Here is a 22,515-nt window from a genome sequence, read left to right on the forward strand (position 1 = left end):
CTTTTGTTTTTTTTATTTTATTTTTTAATTTGTTTTTGAGTAAATTGCCAAATGTCACAATTTAATTGCACAAGTGACTTGTGCTTTATAGGATAAAGGATATACATTCAAATCCTAAAAAGGGATCGAGGAAAGGCGTTTGTGATTTGCTTAGGTTTTTAGACTTGAGAGGATGTGGAAGTACTACCCGGCGGAGCCTAAATACGCGACAGCTGAAATAGCGGTGTGGTGGGACATGAAGGACTGTCCGATTCCAGAGGGTTATGAAGCTCATCGGGTGCGTCCGAGTATAGAAAGAGCGTTCAAGAAACTAGGCTACTATGGTCCTGTCTCCATCACTGCCTATGGCGACCAAACACGAACCCCTGATCATCTCCTGCGAGGGCTCTCTTCCACTGGAGTCTCTATTGCACATGCCGTTACCGGTGAGTCCAATTTCTTATCGATTCTGTGGGTTTAAATTTTCAAAAAAGTGAAATGGTTTCCTTAAAAAAATTTGACTGAAACAGAAAGCACATGCGCTCTCATGTATTCGGATATGGTGGAATGGCGACTTTATCATCCTCCTCCGGCGACAATGATGTTCATATCCAATCAGGTGGACCATGTCTTCTCATTGGATCTGGTCCGGCTACAACAAGAGACGCTATACAACCTCTTTCTGGCTTACTCGGTTAGTTCTAAAGCCATACCAGCCCTTGAAACTTCTGCAGAGTGGCGCTGGAACAAGTTACTAGAGTCGAAGACGAAGAAGACCAGAGTGGTTAAAAAATATGTAGAAGAAGAAGAAGCCATGTTTTGTTGTAAATCGTGCGATATCGATTTCCAAAGCTTGAGGAAACTCAGGAAGCATCTCTCGAGTAGATATCATGCAATAGAAGTAAGCCTAATCCTGTCTCTACGTTAATTAATTGTTTCATTTGTCTAAATTTGAGAGCAACAAACCTTTGTTTTGTTTTATCGCAGGCAGTTATATCCCCTACTCCTCGAGAAATTTCCCCTGTAACGACTAAGTGGGGAAGGAACTACCCAGCCAAGCCTGAATACGCGACAGCTAAAATACTGGTGTTGTGGGACATGGTGGACTGTCCCATTCCCGAGGGTTATGAAGCTCATCGGGTCCGTCCAAGTATAGAAGGAGCGTTCAAGGAACTAGGCTACTCTGGTCCTGTCTCAATCACCGCCTATGGCGACCAATCACAAACCCCTGATCATCTCCTGCGAGGGCTCTCTTCCACTGGAGTCGCTGTTGCACATGCCATTACCGGTTAGTCCAATTTGTTATTGATCTCTGGAATTTCAACTGCATATAGTGAAATGCTTTCCTTTTTATTGAAACAGAAGTCAGATACAGAAGAATGATGTCCGATTTCAGTGAATGGCAAGAGCTTAATCCTCCTCCAGCTACAATGATGCTCATATCCGATCAGATGGAGAATTTCTTCTCAACTTTTGTTGCCCAGCATCAACAAGAGAGTAAATACAACATGTTCCTGGCTTATTCATTTAGGCCTGACAAATTGTTAGCCCTGGTCACCTCTGCAGAGTGGCTTTGGGAAAGCTTACTGGGAGGTGTTTATTTGTCCTCCTCTCATCATCAACTACGTAGTACTGTTGAAATCTAATTACGCTGTTTCTGAGCTATATATATAGTTTGTTCCACAGTTTCAGAGACAAGAAGACACGTTCTTCAGAGGTGCACTAGTCAAAGGGGTGAACATGAATCTACCGGAATGTTTGATTGCGAAACGTGCGAGTGTGATTTCAAGAGCCTTGATGATTTCACGAAGCATCTCTCAACTAATGAACATGCATGGGAAGTAAGCATTCTCTCTCAATACATTGTTTCATTTTTTTGAGCAAATAATATGTTAAAACTTTTTCCACTCCTTTGTCAAGCAGGAGTCTTGTATTCATGAGCATCTTCGATCACGGGATCTGCACACTACATGATGGGATTGACTCCTCTAAACTCTCCTCCTCTCTTAATACGATCTGAGCCTCAAACCATTCCTCTACATCTTCTCTGATCTTTACCACAGACTCCAAAGGAGTGAAGGAAGCTCCTTCAAAGACTAAAGCATTCCTGTTTTTCCATATTCTCCAAAGAATCCATGGAAAACTTCTCCTAAGGGATTGGGGCCATAATGAGTTATCTTTGTTTTCAAGAAGATGGTATATATTGGAATAAACTGAACCCTCCATAAGATAAAAACTGAACTATACATATTTTTATAGTCACAAAATAGTCACTACTTTTCCAAAACAAAGCCAGCCCTCCACATTTACCTATCGGCTCCACCGTATATACTTGGTCGTAACCTAACCAAACTTGTAAGTCCATCAGAACATCTCTCCTATGCATTATTTCCATCAAGAACAACATCTCCGGGAAATACTTTTCACGCATCTCCCTAAGACGAGGAATTGTCAAATCATGAGACCGTCCCAATCCTTGACAATTCCAACTGATGATGCTCATTGGAGTTTAGGCAATCCCCCCTTTGGGATCACCTCTTGAGGGTTAAGCTTTGCAATTTTAACAGTGCTTGTACCCACAATGTCTGCTTTTCTTTTTTCCTTCATCCCCTTCTAGAAAACTTCAAACGACTCTTCTTTATCACTGACCAAGCTTAGAGCTACTTGTTTAAATTTCCTGATGCTCTTTGTTGGTCTATTCCTGGTCTTTGTCTTTGGTTTATTCGGGACAATCCCGGAGGACCCTGCTACAAAAGAGCTAGGTCCATAAACCGTTGAATTGTCATGAAACGGTTGAGACAAGGCCAAGAAATTACCTAGATCTTCTGCTGGGAAGGAAGGGTCCGCTTCCATCTGCCACGAATGACTAGGTCTCTGAGAAGAAGATGATAAAGTGGGAATAACCAAATCCAGAACTCTCTGGTCCCTGCCTTGATCTGTTGCCTTTTCATAACTGAAAACCATTCCCTTTCCTTTGGACAGTTCTTGATGAAAGATTGGCAAAGGTTCCAACCTTAAGATAGACTTTTTTGCTAGAGGATCCTTTTCCACCTCACTGACCGAAGATTTAACTTTATCCATCCTTAAGAGCTTTTCCTCCTCATTTGCTACTCTTAAATACTGCCTCATACCTTCCAATACCACCGGCGCAATTCTAGGTCTCCCTGAATTAGGATCAATCCCCACTTAATCTTCTTTAAGAACTCCGAACAGTGGATCTGACTCCTTCAAGACTGGAGCTTTCTTTGCTTTCACTATCGGAGTTCCCGCTCTTCTAGCATCAGCCTCCAATTGCTTCTTCCTCAGAATTAAAGGACATGAAAGAATATCATGCGTCATCCTTTGACATTCGAAGCATCTTTTTTGAACTCTTTCATACTCAAAGTAAACTGAGGCTGTTTCCCCCTTGGGTAGATTAACCAGTTTTGTTCTTCGAAGAGGTCTCGAGACATCGAAGAGAACTTTAGCTCTGACAAACTCCTGTAGTTGTGGCTTCTCAGTATCGAAAGCCACCTCTAAAACTTGTCCTATCTACTCCCCTAATGCGGTGAGAGCCTCTTTAGTATAGAAGTTTATCGGTAGATTCCACATTTGTATCACTGATGGGCGTGCACTGTAGGAAGTTATCTGGAGGGTTCTCAGACCATCTATCCACAACGATAGTCCATTCATTGAAGGTATGTAAACCTTTCTCTATAACTTCTACCAGGTCATGCTCAGAATTGAAGAAAAACTGAAACTTTTCTTTTGATAAAGCTACACCTCTACACCTACCAACCTTCTGCCACTTTCTTGGCATACTGCGAATCAATTGGTCCATGGGCTACTGCGAATCAATTGGTCCATGGGCTGAGCTTCAGGGTTGAGAGTGCGACTAATCAAGCTTAAAACATTTCTTTCGGAAGATGAGAATTCCGGTAGAGTTGGCATATCAAAGGGGACTTCTTCTTCCTCTAGGGACATCTCCATCAAAGCTCTATCCATAGCTGAAGACATCTCTTTTGCTGATGATTAACCAAGAAAATCTGAGATCTAAAAACTCGAAAGCCACTAAAAAACTTTTTCCTTACTCGATCCACAGCCTACACCACAAACACGGATAGAAACTAAGATTTAGCAAGAAAATACCACTTTTTTTTTTTTTCTGAACTCTTACTTATGATGAACTCTGGTCAAGAACTCGAGAAAATGTGAAAAGTAACTTGAACTGGATAGATAATCTAAAGGGAGAATGTTTTACTCCAGTCTTATCTCTATTCTTCCCCTAGTGGAAGACACTAGTACAAAAAGAGAGTCTTAAGAGATATTATGAGACACTATTCTTTTCTTTCTTCTACGGTTAAAATTTAAGAAATCATAATACGTAAAAAAATGGCAACTAAGAATATCAGTGCCCAACCAAAAAAGATAAGGGCATCTTTAATCTGAATTCTTAGATTTAATGCAGTTAAATTTAAATCAAAATTGGAAATATTGCTAAGAAGTACCTCTTAATCAAGAGGTTTAAGAGCCCCTAGAGGCAATGTTGTGCTCGATATTTGTTGGATGAGGAAAAAACTTCGTCGTTTTGCTTCTTTCTCTTCCTCCTCTCTCTCTCTTTCGCGACGAGCTCTTCTCTCTTTCTCAACTCTCTTTGTAGCAACTCTTTCTTGTTGAAAATCTGAGTATTATTAAGCCGTTTTAGCCATTCACATGTCATGGCTTCTCCTCTCGCTCCCAGATTCTTAGAAACCCTAACTCAATTCTCTAATTCTCGGTTTCTCTCTCCATGTTCTGTTTTGAGGTTAAAAACGCATCTTTACTGAGAATTTGAGAAGTCAAATTGCTCCTTTTCAATCCAACAGAGTTCGGTCCAAAACCCTTTTTTTTGTTTGCTTAGTCCAGTTTCTTGAAAGTTTTGTTCTTTCTCCTTGTTTTCTACTTCTGTTGGTTGAATTTAGAGTTTTGATTGCTTAGTTTATGACCTTGAGCAAAAGATTCATTGAGTAATCTCGAGAATTGGTAAACTTAGATTGGATTTAGTACGGATTTGAGGGTTTTTGATAATTCTGATTGTTATGGTTAGTGTAGTTTACAGACATGTTTGGAGAGAGTTTGTATTCTTGTCCTAAAACTTCAATTTGATTGTGGTTGTCTTCATTTTTAGATTTCATAGTGAATATGATATAGCCATACACTAACTAATGAAGCAAAGGGATTGTTGTTGTCTTGCATCTGATTTTCATATGTAGGAAACTTTGAGATAATGCAACAAGTTAATTGTGTTAGATGATGTTTTGGATGTCTATGTCATTGTATAGAACAATTCTCAGCATAGAGTGGAGGCTCAACGCTTGTATGTCAATTCTTTGATACGCTTGTATATCAAGGAATACAAATGGTCATTGTCGGTTTCTTGAGCATGACTGTCTTCCCTCAGAACATGCATCAGTTTTTTCATGACTTTGGCTTCTCTCTGAAAGTTATTAGTATTACCAGACTAAATCCTCTTGGTCCCTGCTGGTTCAAAGCCTTTTTGTTGTCTTAATCTCAGGATATTGCAGCAAAAATCTTTCCAAGCAGAAGTTGTCTTCACGGATTATTCAGGTGATGATGAGTCTTTTTAGAATGAGAATGTCAATCAAGTCAATGGCAATCCAAATGCTTGCTAGAATGTGTAAAGTTGATTTGAATGATTATTTTGAATCTCTTTGCTTATAGTCATGATTCCCTATTTTGAATCTCTATTTTTTTGTCAATGAATCTATGTTTTTCATTTGACAAGTTTTTGATGTGATCATGAACTCTTCAAAAAAAATTCTTAAGAACCCCTCATATGTCTACCATTGGAGAAAGTTTTTCTTAATAACTTCCCATTGGTTTCTAAACATTGACAAATCCAAAATTTAATAGAAAAAAATTGGTTTCATGAGTTCTTAGCTTTTTACCAATAAAGATGGTCTAAAAAGCTGACTTTTCCATATTATTTGCTCGACGACTTCTCTCCATTCTGCATTAAGCTAAGAGAGGAAAGGAGCAAACACCTTTTTGTGTGTGTGTTATATCTCTTTCTTTTATGACAACATCTCAACGGTCTTCTCCTCAATGTCTTCTTCACCCTCAGCTTCAACACCTTCTGTTGCTTTTTCTTCTCCTTCCTCAGCAGCGTAAACTACTTCTTCACCTTCTTCATATGTGTATTCTCCTCCCTCTTCTTCATATCCTTCTTCATAATAGTACTATCCGTTTAGCTCATCACCCTTATAAGCTTGCTCCTCTTCATTTCCTTCATACACTTCCTCCCCAACGACTTCTTCTTCCTCCATCACCGTTCCTTCTTCTACTTCAGCTTCATGGGGAGGGTTTGGTTCAGAGACTGTAAATGCGAATACATCTTCAGAGACAACCTCGGTTTATGTTATATATGAGTTTGGTCTCATCTCCAGCCTCCTCTTTCGATATTGTCTCGTCCTTGTTGCTCCTACCACCAGATGCAGCTGCTCTTTTTCTCTTGAGAACTCACTGAAAGGCAACGGAGCTCCAAATGAGTCTCATGATCGCTTATGACTATGATGATCCTCTTCCAAGCTTTTCCTCTTCCCAAATGTAACCACTAAAACATTTTCAACACAAAGTAAAAGGCTTTTTGGTCTTTTTACATATACTGTATCGAAATGCAAATATCAAATTACAAAATGAACATAATTACATCCAGATATAATTTGTGGACGCATGAACCAAAAACACAAACAAATATTATTTAGATGATGCGTCTAGATATTGCGTCATGATATTGTATCCAGATATTGCGCCGTGATACTGTATCCAGATATTTCATCGGCCAGATAATATTCGATAGTTGGTTATCGGCGGTGCTCTTATGAATAAGTCATGAAACAAAAGCAAAAAAGAGTTCCTTAATTACTCATATGTATTGTTAACTCCTAACAGTTCCTTCATTACTCATATGTAAAAAGCTACTTACTCTTGCTTGAACGGCATGTATGAATTCTATATCATGATTTTTCAGTTCCTTGGACACACATTTAGTTAGAGAGTTTTGATAAGCCACGAATAATCTGATGTGGACCAGCAATTAACAATTCATATGGAGAAAATATAATTTTGTGGTTGATCTAATTAAATATGGTAAACGATGTTTTGACGAATGTGGTATGATTTTGTCTACAAATAATAAATTTCTTAAATCCTATATATATTTCTACAATATACTCACATCAACAAAACTAAAGATAATAATAGAGAATCTTTACTACATCAAGAGAAATATATATATACAAACACAATAAAATAACTCATCATAATTACCAAGAACAGAGAATGCACAAGTCGTGTCATTGATCATGAGTTAAACATATATCAATTATTAGACCATCTCCATTGGTTGGTCATTAACAAAATTGCTTAAGAATTATTTTTATAACAATTTTTGAAAAATGTTAAGTTAAAAAATTCATTAAGAAACTTTAAAATTTAATGAGTGCAATAGTTGATCTTAAACTATTACTTACATGTATGCAAGTATATGTTTTCTTCTTCTCTTCTTCTTTGTAATAAAAACAATTATAATAGTATAGTGGTAGTTGTAGAATTTAAATTAAATTATAAAATTCTATTTTTGGATAAATACACATATTTTAAAGTTAGAGTAATCTTATGAGTGTGTAGCTTTAGAAGAATCAAAAAAAAAAAAAAACACTATATAGAAACATAGTAGATTTAGACTATACATGTTTGTTTTTTTTTTTTTAAAGTAGACTATACATATTTTAATGTAGAAAATTATACATGTGACCGTAACTTTTCTTTTGTCAAACAGTTAAAATAAAATATAATATTTAATATAATAATATGATGTTTATGTTGTACTTCAGCTTCGTGTGATGGGTTTGGTTCAGAGACAAGCTCGGTTTTCTCTTCTGTTATGAGTTTGGTCTCATCTCCAGCTTCCTCTTTCGATATTGTCTCGTCCTTGTTGCTCCTACCACCAGATGCAGCCGCTCTTTTTCTTTTGAGAATCTCACTGAAAGGAAACGGAGCTGCAAATGAGTCTCCTGCTCGCTTATGACTATGATGATCCTCTTCCAAGCTTTTCCTCTTCCCAAGACACTACTCTGGCTTACTTTCCACTTTGCTGCTTCTAGTTATCTTTAACAAACCGGTTTGATTTCATTCGGTTCATTAGTCTATTTAAGACAAATATGACAAAGAAAGAAGAATTTTTTTTTCCAATTCTTTTTTTTTTGGTCATCCCATGTTATTAATAAAAAACCACAAGACTAACGAAATATGCAAAAGTATACCAAAATCACAATCTATTTTCTTATTTAATTAGAAAATCACATGTTTATATTATAGTCACAAAAATGGTAACAATTATGTCACAATCTACGACTAAACGCAAAAATAACTTTAAAAAGTGATTTATTATGACTAAATTTTTACAAAAAAAAATTGTAACTAAAAGTGACATAAGTTTAGTTACAACATCGTATAATTTAGTACCATATTTGGTTGCAAATCTGTACTTACATTTGTGACTATATATTTTGTAACAAATAAGATTAAATTTAAATTCGTCCCAATTTTGTATGTAAATCATTACAAAATTTTGACCAAACAAACTGTCACAAATTTTTTGTCACAATATTCCATTTTTGTAGTATATATATTATCTCCACATACACTGTTGTTCAACATTTACAAAACGAATAAGCATGCATAATTTAACAACACAACTAAATATGTAACTATTATCATCATACTTTGTCATATTCGTTACATATTCTTCATAATCACCGTTAACAAAGGGACGGTACCTAACACTATTTGCTCTCAGCTGCAACAATAAACTGAGTCAATCTCTCTTGAAGCTGAATTTAATAATAAATGGTATTTCTAAATCATTTGTCAAATGATATTACCTGTTGGATAACCTATTCCCTAATATACTTATAATACTGCTAATCATCATAAAGTTGGTCAATGCCCTAAATTGGCAATTGCCATATCTTGAGGTGTGTGGTTCTTTGATTCTAGCCAATCTGTTATACTAGAAGCCATTGCAAAATCTGCTAGTTGGTTGTTGGTGGTGCTCTTATTGTTCATATATATATACATTTTTGATAATTTTATATAATTATTAATTTATATTATTAATGAGACCATATCTTTACAAAGGATTTTCAAGAAAATGATTATATTATTATATTATTGAATTTATGTAGGTCATATATATAAGTGAATTTGTCTATTTTATTTGTAATTTATTGTCAATAATGTTTTCTAAATATTACAAATTCAATTCCAAAACCATAAAATTTATAACATCTGAAATTCTAATCTTATTGTCAATAATGTTTTCAAAATATTACAAATTCAATTCTAAATTGATAACATCAGAAAGTCTAATCTTATTTTGCTAGAATTGTCCCAATTCATAATTTTTTTAAATTAAATAATTAAGATATATATTTATAAAATAATAATTATTTATTTATCACTATAAATTAATAATATGTCCTGATCCCAATAATATTAATTTATAGAGGTTTTACTATATCTGTTAATTTATTTTATTTTCAACATGTTTTTAAATTAGATAGATAATCAAAAGTTTTGTGACTTAAATGAGTGAATTTTTTTTTTCTTATATCAATTCGTAAATACGTAAAGTTGATTGGTGGAATACACAATTACTCATTTATGCAAAGTGCGAACAACAATAATGCTAAAGTGGGATTACAATATTCATTTTTCCAAAGTGTAACTAAAAACAATAACAGAAAGGATTTAAAAAGCAATTCCTTGAGATTTCCTATTAATTCGAGGAAAAAGACATATCATCAAAACAGATTAGAAAAAATCAGAAATATTATGTTGTACTTGTACCATAGTTTCTTTTCTTTCTTCTACAGTTACAATTTAAGAAATCATAATACGTAAAAAATTGGCGACTAAAAATCTCAGTGCCAAGCCAAAGAAGATAAAAAGCGACTATTGCAATATTATTCGCTCAACGACTTCTCTCCATTTTGCATTAAGCTGAGAGGGGAAAGGAGCAAACGCTTTTTTGTGTGTGTGTTATATCTCTTTCTTTCATGACAACATCTCAACGGTCTTCTCCTCAATGTCTTCTTCACCTCCTTCTGTTGCTTCTTCTTCTCCTTCCTCAGCAGCGTAAACTACTTCTTCACCTTCTTCATAGGCGTATTCTCCTCCCTCTTCTTCATATCCTTCTTCGTAATAGTACTCTCCGTTTAGCTCATCGCCTTCATAAGCTTGATCCTCTTCATTTCCTTCATACACTTCTTCCTCCCCAACGACTTCTTCTTCCTCCATCACTGTTCCTTCTTCTACTTCAGCTTCGTGGGGAGGGTTTGGTTCAGAGACAACCTCGGTTTTCTCTTCTGCTATGAGTTTGGTCTCATCTCGAGCATCCTCTTTCGATATGGTCTCGTTGCTCCTACCACCAGATGCAGCCGCTCTTTTTCTCTTGAGAATCTCACTGAAAGGCAAAGGAGCTGCAAATGAGTCTCCTGATCGCTTATAACTATGATGATCCTCTTCCAAGCTTTTCCTCTTCCCAAGAGACTGCTGATCTGGCTTACTTTCCACTTTGCTGCTTCTAGTTTCTGCAATGCTTATTGGAGTTAATTTTCTTTCTTCTTCCAGTTCTCTTCTTCTAGCCCATGGAGCCCGGAGTTCTCTTTTCTGAATACCAGTATGGTTTTCCTCTAACCTACCCTTAATTCTATCTCGGAGTCTACCCTGAGATGACAACTCACTTCTGTCCCTTCCTCTCTCACTTCTCCTGTCAAAGTGACCTTCTTCGCCATTGCTTCTCTCACGAAGCTTAATTCTACCCTGAAGACGGCTACTGCTAATGGAGTTTTCCCTATGTGTGTCCCTACGAGAGTCTCTATATCCTCTATCCATAGAAGATTCAGGAGCAGCATAGTCATGGCTTCCTACTGATCTCATACCATTGCCTTTCCTCTGCTTAGCTAAACGATATCTCAGATCCGATTCCTGTATGTTCTCTGATCTCTCATCTTCTGCATAAACCCTTCTGTCCAAACGATCACCTCTCTCAGATGAAACTCGACGGTGGCCCCATGCATACTCCCTCTGATCACGGAATCCTTCTCTATCACCATCTGCAATTGAACTGAAATCAGGGTCATACTCTGGGTTTCCTCCCTCCTGACTTCTCCGTCTATATCGATCTTCAACATGATAATACTCAGTATCTCCAGCCTCATTATCCACAAGAACATCAAACCCAGGAGACGACTCTCTTAAGACGTCATCTGCATCCTTACCATTGTGAAAACTGTTATTATCATCAGATCCATATTTATGAAGGAACTGAGTCGGACGGCCTCCTTCACTAAAAGAAGGAGCTCCTGCACCCTTTCTCTGCACAACAGGCTCATAGCCCGCATGTTTTGGAACGTATCCCTCTACACTTCTATTATCCCTTAGTCCAGCAGAAGCGACTCTTGGTGCAGCTGATATGTCAGTACGTGCTTTAACCACCATTGAGAGGCTAGCATCAAGAAATTTCTTCTCCCCAGTGTTACTTTCAGCTGGCTTTTTGGAAATCTGAGGATCAGTAGCAGGCTTAGCTTCTACGGGATGCTGTTTCTTATAAGCAGCAGGATTCGGCGTGTGCAAGAATGAACACATATCCCCTTTCACACACATGCCTTTTTGAAAGAAGACACATGGAACCGGCTGTTTTGCAACACCCTGCGCGGTTGCATGTGTTGGCTGCACAGAACCAGCAGGAGCACCTCCTTGAATTCCCAACAATCCCTCCAAAGGCTGTAAGAAAACAAAAGCACAAACATAAGCAAACTTGATGATAATAGCAATGTCAAAGCAGAGACTTGTATAGAGGAAGAAAGTAAACAAACTTACAGGATGCCTAAAGCCACATTTGGGATTCATACAATTTCCATTCAGCCAATAATAGCAATCCCTAGGGTTCATACGCGCATACTCACTGTGACGATACTCACACTCGGGTCCCTGTTAGCAAAGAAAAAGATAAAACCATAAGAATCCTTATAGCTGATCAGATCAGACTAGCTGCAGAAATTACAAAGATAAACTGAGGAGCCTTAGCACTGGATCTAGTTAACAAGACGCCCTAAGAAACAAGCATACTTGGATTCACGAAGTTCGAAATCACCAGATCTAAGTTCGAAATCACGAAGTACGTATTAAGCTTCGAGGGACACAAAACTACGAAGGAACACGAAATCGAATGAAAGAAACTTGAGATCTCAAATCCAAAACCCTAATTGAAGCAGAAACTGGATAAGATCTAAAAGACGAAAACACAATCAAGATCAATTACCTTCTTGCAGGTTAAAGGAGAAGCAAGGAAGTAAACACAATCGGTGTTCCACTTCAAAGCTTCTTCCGCAGCAGATGAAATCTCCGATTGCTTCTGCTTCTGCTGCGGCTGTTGATGCTGTTGCGGTTGAGTCGCAGTCGCAGGCGCAAACATTATTATTATTACTTGGATAAATCTCTCTCCCTTTCTAGTAGATCGCAAGGTTTCAGATCGCAACCCTCTAAATTGTGAAATTCACCGATCAGAGAGAGTCTCCGTGGAAGAAGATGAAGAAAAAGAAGACGAGCCGCCACAAAGAGCGAACCAGAGAGAACCTTGCGACTCTGTGTTTGTGCCCTTTAAAAATCTAAAGCCTAAAAAGTTTTTTTTTTTTTTTGTTCTTCCTTTTGTGATGGGAAGTATAAATCAATAGATGAAGTGCGGTTTAGTATATTGTGTATCAATCAAATACTGACACGTGGTAGTATCTTATTCGTTCATTCGTTAGCCATATAAATGAACCATAGAGATTATATATAAACTTTCTGGTTGATACAGCGACTTTTGGAATATTGTGATTTGTGAAACAGACAAAATGATAAGGTATCTAAACCGAACTTGGACCGAGTATGAAGTAATTGTAAACCCGGTTGGTAGATCAAAAATTGGTAATGAAAAGACTAATTTGCTGAAATCGAACCAAAATTCAATCCAAATTCCATACCAAAATCAAAGCCTTGCCAATCAATTTGGTAAGGACTTTATTGAACCGAGTAATTCGATTTAAACCTGGACCGAGTATGAAATAAGGTAGTATCTTACTCGTTCATTCGTTAGCCATATAAATGAACCAGAGAGATTTATAAACTTCTGGTTGATTGAGCGACTTTGGGAATGTAGTTAAACAGACAAGATGATAAGGTATTTAAACCGAACCTGGACCGAGTATTGTAAACCGGTTGGTAGATCTTTCCACAATCAAACATTGGTCATGAAAAGACTTTTTTTTTTTTTTGGTCAAAAGGTAATGAAAAGACTATTTTGCCGAAATCGAACCAAAAATTCAATCCAAATTCCATACCAAAATCAAAGCCTTGCCAATCAGTTTGGTAAGTACTTTATTGAACCGAGTAATTCGATTTAAACCAAACTCTCTCTGCAAACCGAAGTTTTTAATCGAATTACTCGGTTTCCACCATCATAACTCAAGTTGGTAAACCAAAATCATCATGATTTGTGAACAAACTTGGTAAAACTTGAGTTATGATCTACGAAGCAACTAAAAAAGATCACAAGAAGAAAGTAGTTTTAAAAAGCTTTTTTATTATACAAATGATAGAAAGATGAGTTCTTGAGAATTAACAACACCACATTAAGGACTGGATTTTATGTTTGTTATTACGAACAAAAGCTAAAGCAAGAGAACAACAATGAAGGTACTTTGCCTGTTCTTCTGATTTGTTCAGCTTGTTTCTCTGTTTTAGCTGCCTGACGATCTTTCTTTGCTTCAGCTGCTGCTCGCTTCTCCTCTGCTTTGCGCTCAATCGCAGCTAGTTTCTTCATCAACCGGTCTTGCGCTTGTCCTTTAATCCTCTCAACTTCCACCTACAATATCAAGAATTCCACCAATCATAACTCAAGTTTTTACCAAGTTTGTTCACAATCATGACTTGAAACTTAAGTAGCTATGTTTAGTGTACTTTACCTCAGTTTTTTTCATCTCAGCTTCAGATTTTGCTTTCTGATGATTCTCCCATGCTTGAATCTTCATCTCTTCGCGTCTGAACCTGGAGATGACAAAAGTCATATCAAAGTTTCAAGCAAACAAGAGCACTATTACAAACAATACAACTTTTGGGTACCTAGCCATGTGCTTAGCCTTTTCTGCTTCCTCCCACGCGGTAGCACGAGCTTCAGAGACACTTTTAGAAGTTTGTAGAGAAGCTTTGGTCTTCAGTGATGTTGAAGCGTCTTTGTCTTCATCTTCTTTGCTAGCCCAAGCAGCAATGTTTAATTTACCAAGTTGAGTACCCAACACCATTATCTCTCTCCTAGTTTTCATTTGAAGCTCTTTCTCTGACAGCTCCTTCTTAGTCATAGGAGAAGCTGATGCTTGTCTCCCTGGACTTGAAGGTTCAGAAGATATAGGACTTCTGATTGGCGTTGTTGCCCTGATCGGTGTCCCGTTTCTTGAAGGTTCTTGGCTAGCTATAGGAGTCATTTCAGTCCCCATGTCTCTCATCGATACAGATCTTGCTGTTGAAGGCGGTTGAGCAAACGCAGTCGCAACTGACGAGTCATGTCGACTGAGATTAACTGCAAGCAAGCAAACTTTGGATTTAGAAGACAAACAAAACGTACAAACTGAATAACTCAAAGAGACAGCTAACACCACCTTCAGTAGAGTTCTCAACCATAAGAACCGGTTTGACATATGAATCCGCGGCTGAGTATGAATCCACTTCCCAGCTAACAAACTTGTGTCCTGTGTCCTTTCTCACTTCGCTTACATCTACCCGCTTTGTGTCAGGTTCTTCAACCGTTCTTTGATCAGCAACTTCAACAATCTTCATAGATGACTGACGACCAAAGCTAGGCCCTTTCCTCGAACCCGGAACCTGTACTCCAGTCTTTGGTCGGTTAGCTGTAGGGCTAGCAATCCATTTCTGAGCATCATCCCATTTAGATGGAGCCGGTTTAGAGAATGATCTAATAGGCAATCTTTGAGGAACCTTTTCCTTTTCAGTCTTTTGAAACTCAAAGACAGATGATACAGCAGGAACACTCTTAATCTCATTCACATTATCATAACCAAGACTCGGATACTCTTGAAGACCCAAACTAACCGCTCGAGCCATCCCTGAAGTAGAACAATCAGCAATCTCACTCACAACATCAACATCTTTACAATCATCTAATCCACTAGCAACTGCAATATTTGAAGACAACAAAAGCAAAGCTGAGTTAAGACTAAAAGAGAGACCACATACATCAAAAAAAAGCAAACTTTAGATTTACCCATTAAGCAAATAGAGTCAAAAAAAGCGTTATTAAAAAGGGTATTAAGAAATGATTAAGGGGCTCCACCATAAACCCTAGGGTCATCAATATGATTAGACCCAGATCTCATTGTAGGAGGAGTAGAGTCTTCTTCTTCTTCTTCTTCTTTCTTCTTTCTATCAACACCTAGAAGAAGCATACTCCTTAACTTCCCCGGTGAAAACCCGCCGCCGCTACTAGTAGTAACCTATTAACAATACCCATCGGAGAAAATAAGAGTTGCTTTATATATAAACTAAAAGCAAAGATTTTTTTTTTTCAAATCAAAGACAGAGATGAAGAAGTGATTTTTGAAAACGACAGAGATCAAAAGAGTTAGCTATGCCAAATCTGGCTTTTGATTTCCCTAAATTTACGCAAAACCCAGTTTGGGGAAACGTGAAACCGAAGCAGGAAAAAAAAAAATCTCACCTGGGTCTTTCCGATTCGTTCGTAATCCATCGAGAGAGAGAGAGAGAGAGAGAAACTTAAGAATCGTAACTTTGCTTTTGGTTCACTGTCTAGTCTTAAAAACTCAAATCTCGAGACCAATAAATCCTAAAAGGGAGTGATGAAAAAAAGAAGATATTGGTAGATTGTGTTATTATATCAGAGAGCATTATTTTGAAAGAGTACAGTGATAAGAGAGAGAGCTTGGAAGCTTGTGAAAGTACATACAGAGAGACTGATACACTGTGTCTTTCTTTACTCAAAGCTTCTCTCTTTTTAATTTTTAAGCTGACATCAATATAAGGGACATTCACAGTGATGGGGGAGCCTTTTAAGTTAAGCCACTGTTGTGTTTGTACTCTCTCCCTATAGCCCAAAAAAAAAAAAACGTTTCTATTATTGTCACTATTAATAACTTTGTATCTTAAATCATAATTCTTTCACATTCAAAATTAGTTGCTATTTGGATCGAATTGGTAAGACTGTAAGTAAATTACCATTCAAAATTACTGTATGTAGCTAACTAAACGTTATGTATTGATCAGTATATTTGACCTCAAAGAATATATTATCATTACTAAAAAATGAAAATGGTGGCCTCGCAACCGTAGGATGCTTGCTGTCTTTGAAGGCCCGCCCATACGCAAGGCCATACGGTCAAATGACACAGTTGACTAAGATGATTCCTATTATATTATACTAGAATCGGATCCGCACTACAGCGCGGAGGAATATTTTGGTTAATTGTTATGTTAAACATGTTACACAGTATTATATTTTGATTCCAACTAATCGTATTGTATTTTATGTTGGAAAGAAAAATTAGTAGTGTTATGATTCAGTACAAAATATTAGGGAGAATCCGAAGGTAGTAATTGGTAATGTAATGTGCTTTTTATAAACTAAGAACTTACCGATTAGTGTTGATCACACCGTAACGTAAAATATGATTAGGTTTTGGTTTTTGGTTTTTTGCAATTTAAAATCGTCTAATCGTGCAACACCACGATCCACAGAACAATTATCTAATTTAATTTAAAATAATGTTAGAATTTTAGGTATTTAGTTTAATTTTGCAGTTATAAAAATTAAATTGTAGGTCAAATTTTGCATCAGTTGGTATGAAAATAATGTTTAAGGCTTATATACTTAATTATTTAAACTGAAAATATGAGAACTTTGGTTACTATATATTTGCTGAAGTGATTATATACATACATTAACAAAGTAACAGTTGGAATATTTGCTGAAGTGATTGATAACATTTTCTTTTGTTTTATATGTGTCTTTAATGTGTAAAAATGGAAAAGACACACTTGAGGTAGCCAAATTCTCTTACTATATATAATTATCAAAATATTACTATATATCGTAAAAAAAGAGAATACAAATGGGTCATTTGAATAAATAAAAGCCTCTTCAGAGCATCATTAGTGGAGTACCTCTCCTAAGTTACTCTCAAATTAATTAATCATATAATTAATACTAATTTAAGTAAAGCAACCCTAAGAGTATTTTTGCAAAATCATTCCTTTACTAGAGAATCCAAAGAAGGTTGCTCAATTTTTTAAATAATAATTTTTTAATTTGTATTTAGTAATTATCAAACTTTAATAATCTAAAATGACAAAACAACTATTAAACTTTTTATATTACATAAAACTTTGGAATCTTAAACATATTTTACAAACTTTGGAATATTAAACATATTATACAAAATTCAAAATAGTTCACATATTTTACAATAAGAGTTGAAAAGAATTGAAACCTAAATGTTTGTCAACATTTGATCTACTAGTTTGTCTCTATGACTTGAGAAGACAAAAAGGATATCTTGAATATATTAGCATGCTGAAGGGTTATATGAGCAACCATATCAACACCCACCCTAACCGCACAAACTGGACATACCTGCACAAACTGATCTAAGTTGTCATTTAGAATCCAAACAAAGTCTCCAGAAATAGATTCAATACACACAGCTGATTCAACTATTCTCCCTTGTGAATCAGATTAAAAAAATCCTAATCTTCTCAGTTGCCTTTAGTCAAACCCTCCAAGAAACAACAGAGGAACCAACACTGCTCAGTCTAAGCTTTTGAGAATAATGTGATGAACCAGAAAGGGCAAGCAAAGTAGCATCACAGGAGTGATTAAAATGCTACAAAGACTGCAACTTTTTGAATATTATTTCATCCAAGTTCTCAGAAATCAAGCAAAGCCAGAAACCAACCAACAACAATCAACAAGCTTTGAAATTTCCATGTCATAATCAAACCATGCTTCATCAACCAAATACAAAAGCCCCTATCCTTTCATTTTATCAAGTATCAATCAAATGACGAAACCTTCCAACAAAAAATCGATTATTTCCCATAAACTTTCTCAAACCTTGAAACAAAAATCAAGGATTCTAAATCGGTACAAAAGAACACAAAGTCTATCATCTAACTACCTTGTCCTTCACCCATCAATTTGTTAGCCAATAGAAGATCAGATAATAATCATAATAATCGTTTAGAACAGAGGAAGAAAATAAAAAATCAAACGAAATGGGAAAGACAGATACAGTTATACAAAGACCACGATTCTGAAACCTCGCCGTCCGCTTTAGACCCCCGGAAACCTCCGCCTTCGTTGTTCCACCAATCTGAAACCTCCGCCGTCGTTTGTCTTCAGAACCGAAGCGTCATCATCTTAGGGTTACACCGTTTGTTCTTCGCCATCGCCTCTGCTTGCCATCATCCTCCATATTTAGCCGGAAAATTCATCAGATTCGGTCTGAATCGATGGAATTTCCCGGAATTCGCAAGAATCGCCACCCAAATCGCCTTTCACCCGACAGAGATGAGAGAGAGATTCGGAAAGAAAAAAAAATGGAAACAAAAAAAAATAAGTTTTATATTTCTCCTGGAACCAATAAAAAAACGCCACGTTGCGTTTCTCAGGGTGTTGCTTCAGTTACTATCAGAAGTAACGATACTCACTAAACTGGACTCGAAAATGGATTTAATATTCTGTTTTTGGGGCCCAACAAGAGAGTATCCCTAAGAGTATTCACCACTAATGATGGTCTCAGAGATTACAGAAAAAAATGGGACCCAACCGAGAGGCCGCCAAATAGATTATGGAAAAAAAACACGAAAAACCAAAATGTAACATCATCTTCAATTCTTCATTGTCGATGTCAAGAAAAAAAAACATCATCTTCAATGTCAATTTCGATCCCTTTTGATTATCTTCCTCTTATGTAAAATAACTTGTGTGATTATACATAACTATTGAAAATTTGCAAAGAACATGTTCGAAAACATCATATCTAAGCCAAACAGAGAGATCTGATCAACAATTTTAACATGGGATGGAAGAGACCAACAAAATAGGCTCGATAAACAAATACAGCCGATTACACCGCATGACAAACAAAACAACATCACAATCTGAGTTTCACATGCAAAGGTAAGATAATAAATTAGCTCTCAGATCTGTGTGAATAAAAGGTTGATATCCATATTGAAATATATAGATAATAATCACGACAAATAAGCAGAGAGAATAAGATATCGGAATTGGCGTTATCAACATAACCCGCTGCCGTCTTCTGACTTTTCGTTGTTGCTGCCGGGAATCACATTACCAGAACGCCCTTGGACATATCTTAAGTCACAGGCTTAGAAGATGCTTTGTGCCATGTTTTCTCCGTAGAGAAAAAGGTATTGGCTACTTCATTAGAGCATGATAAGTTTATTTGCTTTTGCTTAGAGAATGTTTGGTTGAGTTTGGTGATGTGAAAGAAGAATATTTATAGTGTTTAAGGTAAAGTATATTTGAGGAATCACAAAAATCTTGTAGAGCAAGTTTAAAATATCATGTAGATAATTTTGGATGATTTTTTTGGAAATTATACTGAGAATATGCTTTGTAATATGCTTAATTAAATTCAGAAAATCTTTACATATTCTAATCGTCCAATTAAAACTGGAAAACGTAATCACTTTACCCTATTTATAGGAAGCATATTAATTTTAAAATAAAAATATAATCTGTTCATTTAATTGTGCTTTATTTTAGGAAGCTTATAAATATAAAAAAGTTTGAGTACTCAATATTATTCCTTTTTTCCAAAAAAAAAAAAAATTAGTCTTGTTCAACGAAGCCCATTAAGTTAATTTTAATATTTGTGAAACCCATTAACATTTAACATTTTAAAACATAACCTATTGAAGTCTGAACGAACATAATTATTCCTTTTATAGAACTCAAATACCCGATTGCAAATTTCCGGATCATTTTGTTGAAATAACCCGAATCAATATCATTAAAAGTCTCATTTAACCTTAATGATTTATCTTATGTTGAATTTCGCAGAGGGCATTTTCGTCCAAAAATAAAGTTGTACTTCTCTTTTACTAATATAGAGATGACACAGCAATGGTCCTCGACCAATCCAACACAAGAATGCCAAGTCCGTAACTAATCACTAGGATCATGTATTGTATTTATGCGAATGGGAGATGCACTATCATTCAAGTGATTTCACTTCCAGTTTCCAAGCAATTCATTCAACGTACTCACATGTGGAAATTTTGGAGAACATGTTAGTTAGATTATGAATAACTTTTTTTTTTCTTTTTCTTTTTGAACTGAATGTAAATTTTTTTCAAACAAAAAATACAGTTTGGTTGTTCTAAGTTCTTTGATTTCATTTCACTTAGGTTGTTAGTTTTAAAACCAAACATTTGCATTGTCCTAGCTTAGTGTGCAAACTCTATTGTCTATTTCTTGTGGTTCGATCATAAGTGATATAATGATATGATCACTAGTGCGTTAGCATATTAATTGGTAAAATTCACTACAATCACCTCTAAGCTTAAAACTATTTTATATATATAAATGATTTACAAAAATAGTAAAATAGTATGCGTTTATTCATGCATACTATTTATACTTTCGTAAATTTTGTGGGACAAAACAAATTTTGAATTCGGTACAATTTGACCGGCTTGGTCTAGTTATATGAACTAGAAGTCAAGAATTGATGATAAATTTTAGAATTATTTCTATAAAAAAAGATTTATTGGATATGTTCATCAAATAAATGGAAGCATATAATTTATAAAGGACTTTTATTTATATTTTCCACAAAAATCATAATATATATTCAACTAATATAACTATATTGCTATATATAGAACATACAATTTAAGTAAAATAATAAATATATTACCTTACGTTTTTGGTCAGCATACAGTTATAGTCAACCAAATAATTATGTTGCTTTATCTTATCTATGTCACAACAATATATAAGAAAGGTTGGGTAAACATTTTTAACACAAACAAAAAATGAAAATGATTATCAACCTCTCTCTAATAAAAATGGTGGTTACTCTGTTTCTTCTTGCATTTGGTCTTGTCCAGGCTAGGTACCCAACTTCCTCAACTGAATCATTTCATTCTATACCAGACATAAGTGCAAAAACATCAGTAAACCAATATCCCGGCGTGACACATCCATTTTTACCTCCAACACATCCACCACCACCACATAAAAACGTGCAGATGTCAATAAACCAATATCCAGGTGTGACACATCCATTTTATCCTCCGTCACACGGGAAACATCCACCACCACCACATAAGAACGTGAAGATGTCAGCAAACCAATATCCAGGTGTGACACATCCATTTTACCCTCCATCACACGGAAAACATCCACCACCACCACATAAGAACGTGAAGATGTCAGCAAACCAATATCCAGGTGTGACACATCCATTTTATCCTCCATCACACGGAAAACATCCACCACCACCACATAAGAACGTGAAGATGTCGGCAAATCAATATCCAGGTGTGACACATCCATTTTTACCTCCAACACATGGAAAACATCCACCACCACCACATAAGTACGTGAAGATGTCAACAAACCAATATCCAGGTGTGACACATCCATTTTTACCTCCAACACATGGAAAACATCCACCACCACCACCTAAAAATGTGAAAATGTCACCAAACTAATAATATACATATAGTTTTGTCATTCGGGTTATAAAAGTTGCACCCCATAAACTCATATGTTTTCTAATTAAAATAAATGTAATACATGACAATGTAAAACTTGTTTGGTATTATAGTCCATTTTCTATCATAAATATAGTTTTGTCATTCGGGTTATAAAAGTTGCACCCCATAAACTTATATGTTTTCTAATTAAAATAAATGTAATACATGACAATGTAAAACTTGTTTGGTATTATTGTCCATTTTCTATCATAAATCTATATTACCTATATATTAATTAATAATAGGGAAGCATTCTTAAAAGTTATGATGAGGTATCATGGCCAGAGAGCTCAAAACACCATTTAGCTAGACACCCTCATTAGTTAATATTAATTACAATTCATGCCATTATATATATTTCATTAAAAATAATATAAACAATTTGTTATTTTCTAAATTTAATAATGTTCACCTATTTCCTAACATACTTTTATAAACATTTCAAAAGTAACATATAAAATCTAATGTGTAACTCAATTATTAAAAATAGTAGAACGTATATCTTTACATTAAAATACCAAAAAAAAAATCTTTAAAATAAAAAATATTACATTTTATTAAAATTTCTTCCATACCAAATTATATTACATAATTGTTGAATATTAAATTAAAATAATAAGATATATTTAT

General features: G+C 35.6%; 4 protein-coding genes and 3 long non-coding RNA genes across 8 annotated transcripts; 3 read left to right on the forward strand and 4 right to left on the reverse strand.

Moving 5' to 3' along the window:
* Positions 1-116: 116 nt before the first annotated feature.
* On the forward strand, positions 117-2,270 carry LOC104710139 (uncharacterized). 2 transcript variants are annotated; one of them, XM_087465128.1, is made up of 6 exons: positions 117-425; positions 510-880; positions 967-1,267; positions 1,342-1,572; positions 1,654-1,820; positions 1,903-2,270. In XM_087465128.1, the coding sequence occupies exons 1-6, from the start codon at positions 173-175 to the stop codon at positions 1,951-1,953; spliced, it is 1,374 nt and encodes a 457-aa protein (XP_087321254.1). In that variant the 5' UTR covers positions 117-172; the 3' UTR covers positions 1,954-2,270. The 2 variants fall into 2 exon arrangements, with proteins under 2 accessions (XP_087321254.1, XP_087321255.1); XM_087465129.1 differs by having other exon boundaries at positions 1,666-1,820.
* Positions 2,158-4,320, reverse strand: LOC147937580 (uncharacterized). Its single transcript, XR_015566112.1, has 2 exons — positions 2,796-4,320; positions 2,158-2,723 (listed from the first exon to the last, which is right to left on the reverse strand). It is a non-coding gene; the product is annotated as an uncharacterized LOC147937580 (long non-coding RNA).
* A 182-nt stretch (positions 4,321-4,502) lies between these two features.
* Positions 4,503-5,734, forward strand: LOC109126638 (uncharacterized). The gene is made up of 2 exons (XR_002033500.2): positions 4,503-4,824; positions 5,513-5,734. It is a non-coding gene; the product is annotated as an uncharacterized LOC109126638 (long non-coding RNA).
* Positions 5,735-8,704: 2,970 nt separating this feature from the next.
* LOC147937581 (uncharacterized) lies at positions 8,705-9,035 on the reverse strand. Its single transcript, XR_015566113.1, has 2 exons — positions 8,904-9,035; positions 8,705-8,818 (listed from the first exon to the last, which is right to left on the reverse strand). It is a non-coding gene; the product is annotated as an uncharacterized LOC147937581 (long non-coding RNA).
* Positions 9,036-9,770: 735 nt separating this feature from the next.
* On the reverse strand, positions 9,771-12,831 carry LOC104710138 (zinc finger CCCH domain-containing protein 17). Its single transcript, XM_010426693.3, has 3 exons — positions 12,347-12,831; positions 11,905-12,015; positions 9,771-11,808 (listed from the first exon to the last, which is right to left on the reverse strand). Exons 1-3 carry the CDS (start codon positions 12,497-12,499, stop codon positions 10,078-10,080), a joined length of 1,995 nt encoding a protein of 664 aa, XP_010424995.1. The 5' UTR covers positions 12,500-12,831; the 3' UTR covers positions 9,771-10,077.
* A 797-nt stretch (positions 12,832-13,628) lies between these two features.
* Positions 13,629-16,191, reverse strand: LOC104710137 (uncharacterized). The gene is made up of 6 exons (XM_010426692.3): positions 15,797-16,191; positions 15,413-15,572; positions 14,721-15,254; positions 14,188-14,641; positions 14,031-14,112; positions 13,629-13,930 (listed from the first exon to the last, which is right to left on the reverse strand). The coding sequence occupies exons 1-6, from the start codon at positions 15,824-15,826 to the stop codon at positions 13,724-13,726; spliced, it is 1,467 nt and encodes a 488-aa protein (XP_010424994.1). The 5' UTR covers positions 15,827-16,191; the 3' UTR covers positions 13,629-13,723.
* Positions 16,192-20,944: 4,753 nt separating this feature from the next.
* Positions 20,945-22,001, forward strand: LOC109126635 (uncharacterized). Its single transcript, XM_019230380.2, has one exon. The coding sequence runs from the start codon at positions 21,160-21,162 to the stop codon at positions 21,838-21,840; it is 681 nt and encodes a 226-aa protein (XP_019085925.1). The 5' UTR covers positions 20,945-21,159; the 3' UTR covers positions 21,841-22,001.
* The last annotated feature ends 514 nt before the right edge of the window (positions 22,002-22,515 follow it).

Source organism: Camelina sativa, chromosome 9, assembly GCF_030686135.1.
Source record: "Camelina sativa cultivar CO46 ecotype springtype chromosome 9, ASM3068613v1".
Lineage (NCBI taxonomy): Eukaryota > Viridiplantae > Streptophyta > Magnoliopsida > Brassicales > Brassicaceae > Camelina > Camelina sativa.

Excerpts from the sequence above, each read along its gene's own strand:
- LOC104710139 (XM_087465128.1), top strand. The coding sequence starts at position 173 with ATGTGGAAGTACTACCCGGCGGAGCCTAAATACGCGACAGCTGAAATA. Across the intron at positions 426-509 it reads TATTGCACATGCCGTTACCG|AAAGCACATGCGCTCTCATG; the intron begins GTGAGTCCAATT and ends TGACTGAAACAG. Across the intron at positions 1,573-1,653 it reads TTGGGAAAGCTTACTGGGAG|TTTGTTCCACAGTTTCAGAG; the intron begins GTGTTTATTTGT and ends CTATATATATAG.
- LOC104710138 (XM_010426693.3), bottom strand. The coding sequence starts at position 12,499 with ATGTTTGCGCCTGCGACTGCGACTCAACCGCAACAGCATCAACAGCCG. Across the intron at positions 12,016-12,346 it reads CTCCTTTAACCTGCAAGAAG|GGACCCGAGTGTGAGTATCG; the intron begins GTAATTGATCTT and ends CTTTGCTAACAG. Across the intron at positions 11,809-11,904 it reads AATGTGGCTTTAGGCATCCT|CCTTTGGAGGGATTGTTGGG; the intron begins GTAAGTTTGTTT and ends GTTTTCTTACAG.
- LOC104710137 (XM_010426692.3), bottom strand. The coding sequence starts at position 15,826 with ATGGATTACGAACGAATCGGAAAGACCCAG. Across the intron at positions 14,113-14,187 it reads AAGGCTAAGCACATGGCTAG|GTTCAGACGCGAAGAGATGA; the intron begins GTACCCAAAAGT and ends TGTCATCTCCAG. Across the intron at positions 13,931-14,030 it reads CTGAGATGAAAAAAACTGAG|GTGGAAGTTGAGAGGATTAA; the intron begins GTAAAGTACACT and ends TTGATATTGTAG.
- LOC109126635 (XM_019230380.2), top strand. The coding sequence starts at position 21,160 with ATGAAAATGATTATCAACCTCTCTCTAATAAAAATGGTGGTTACTCTG.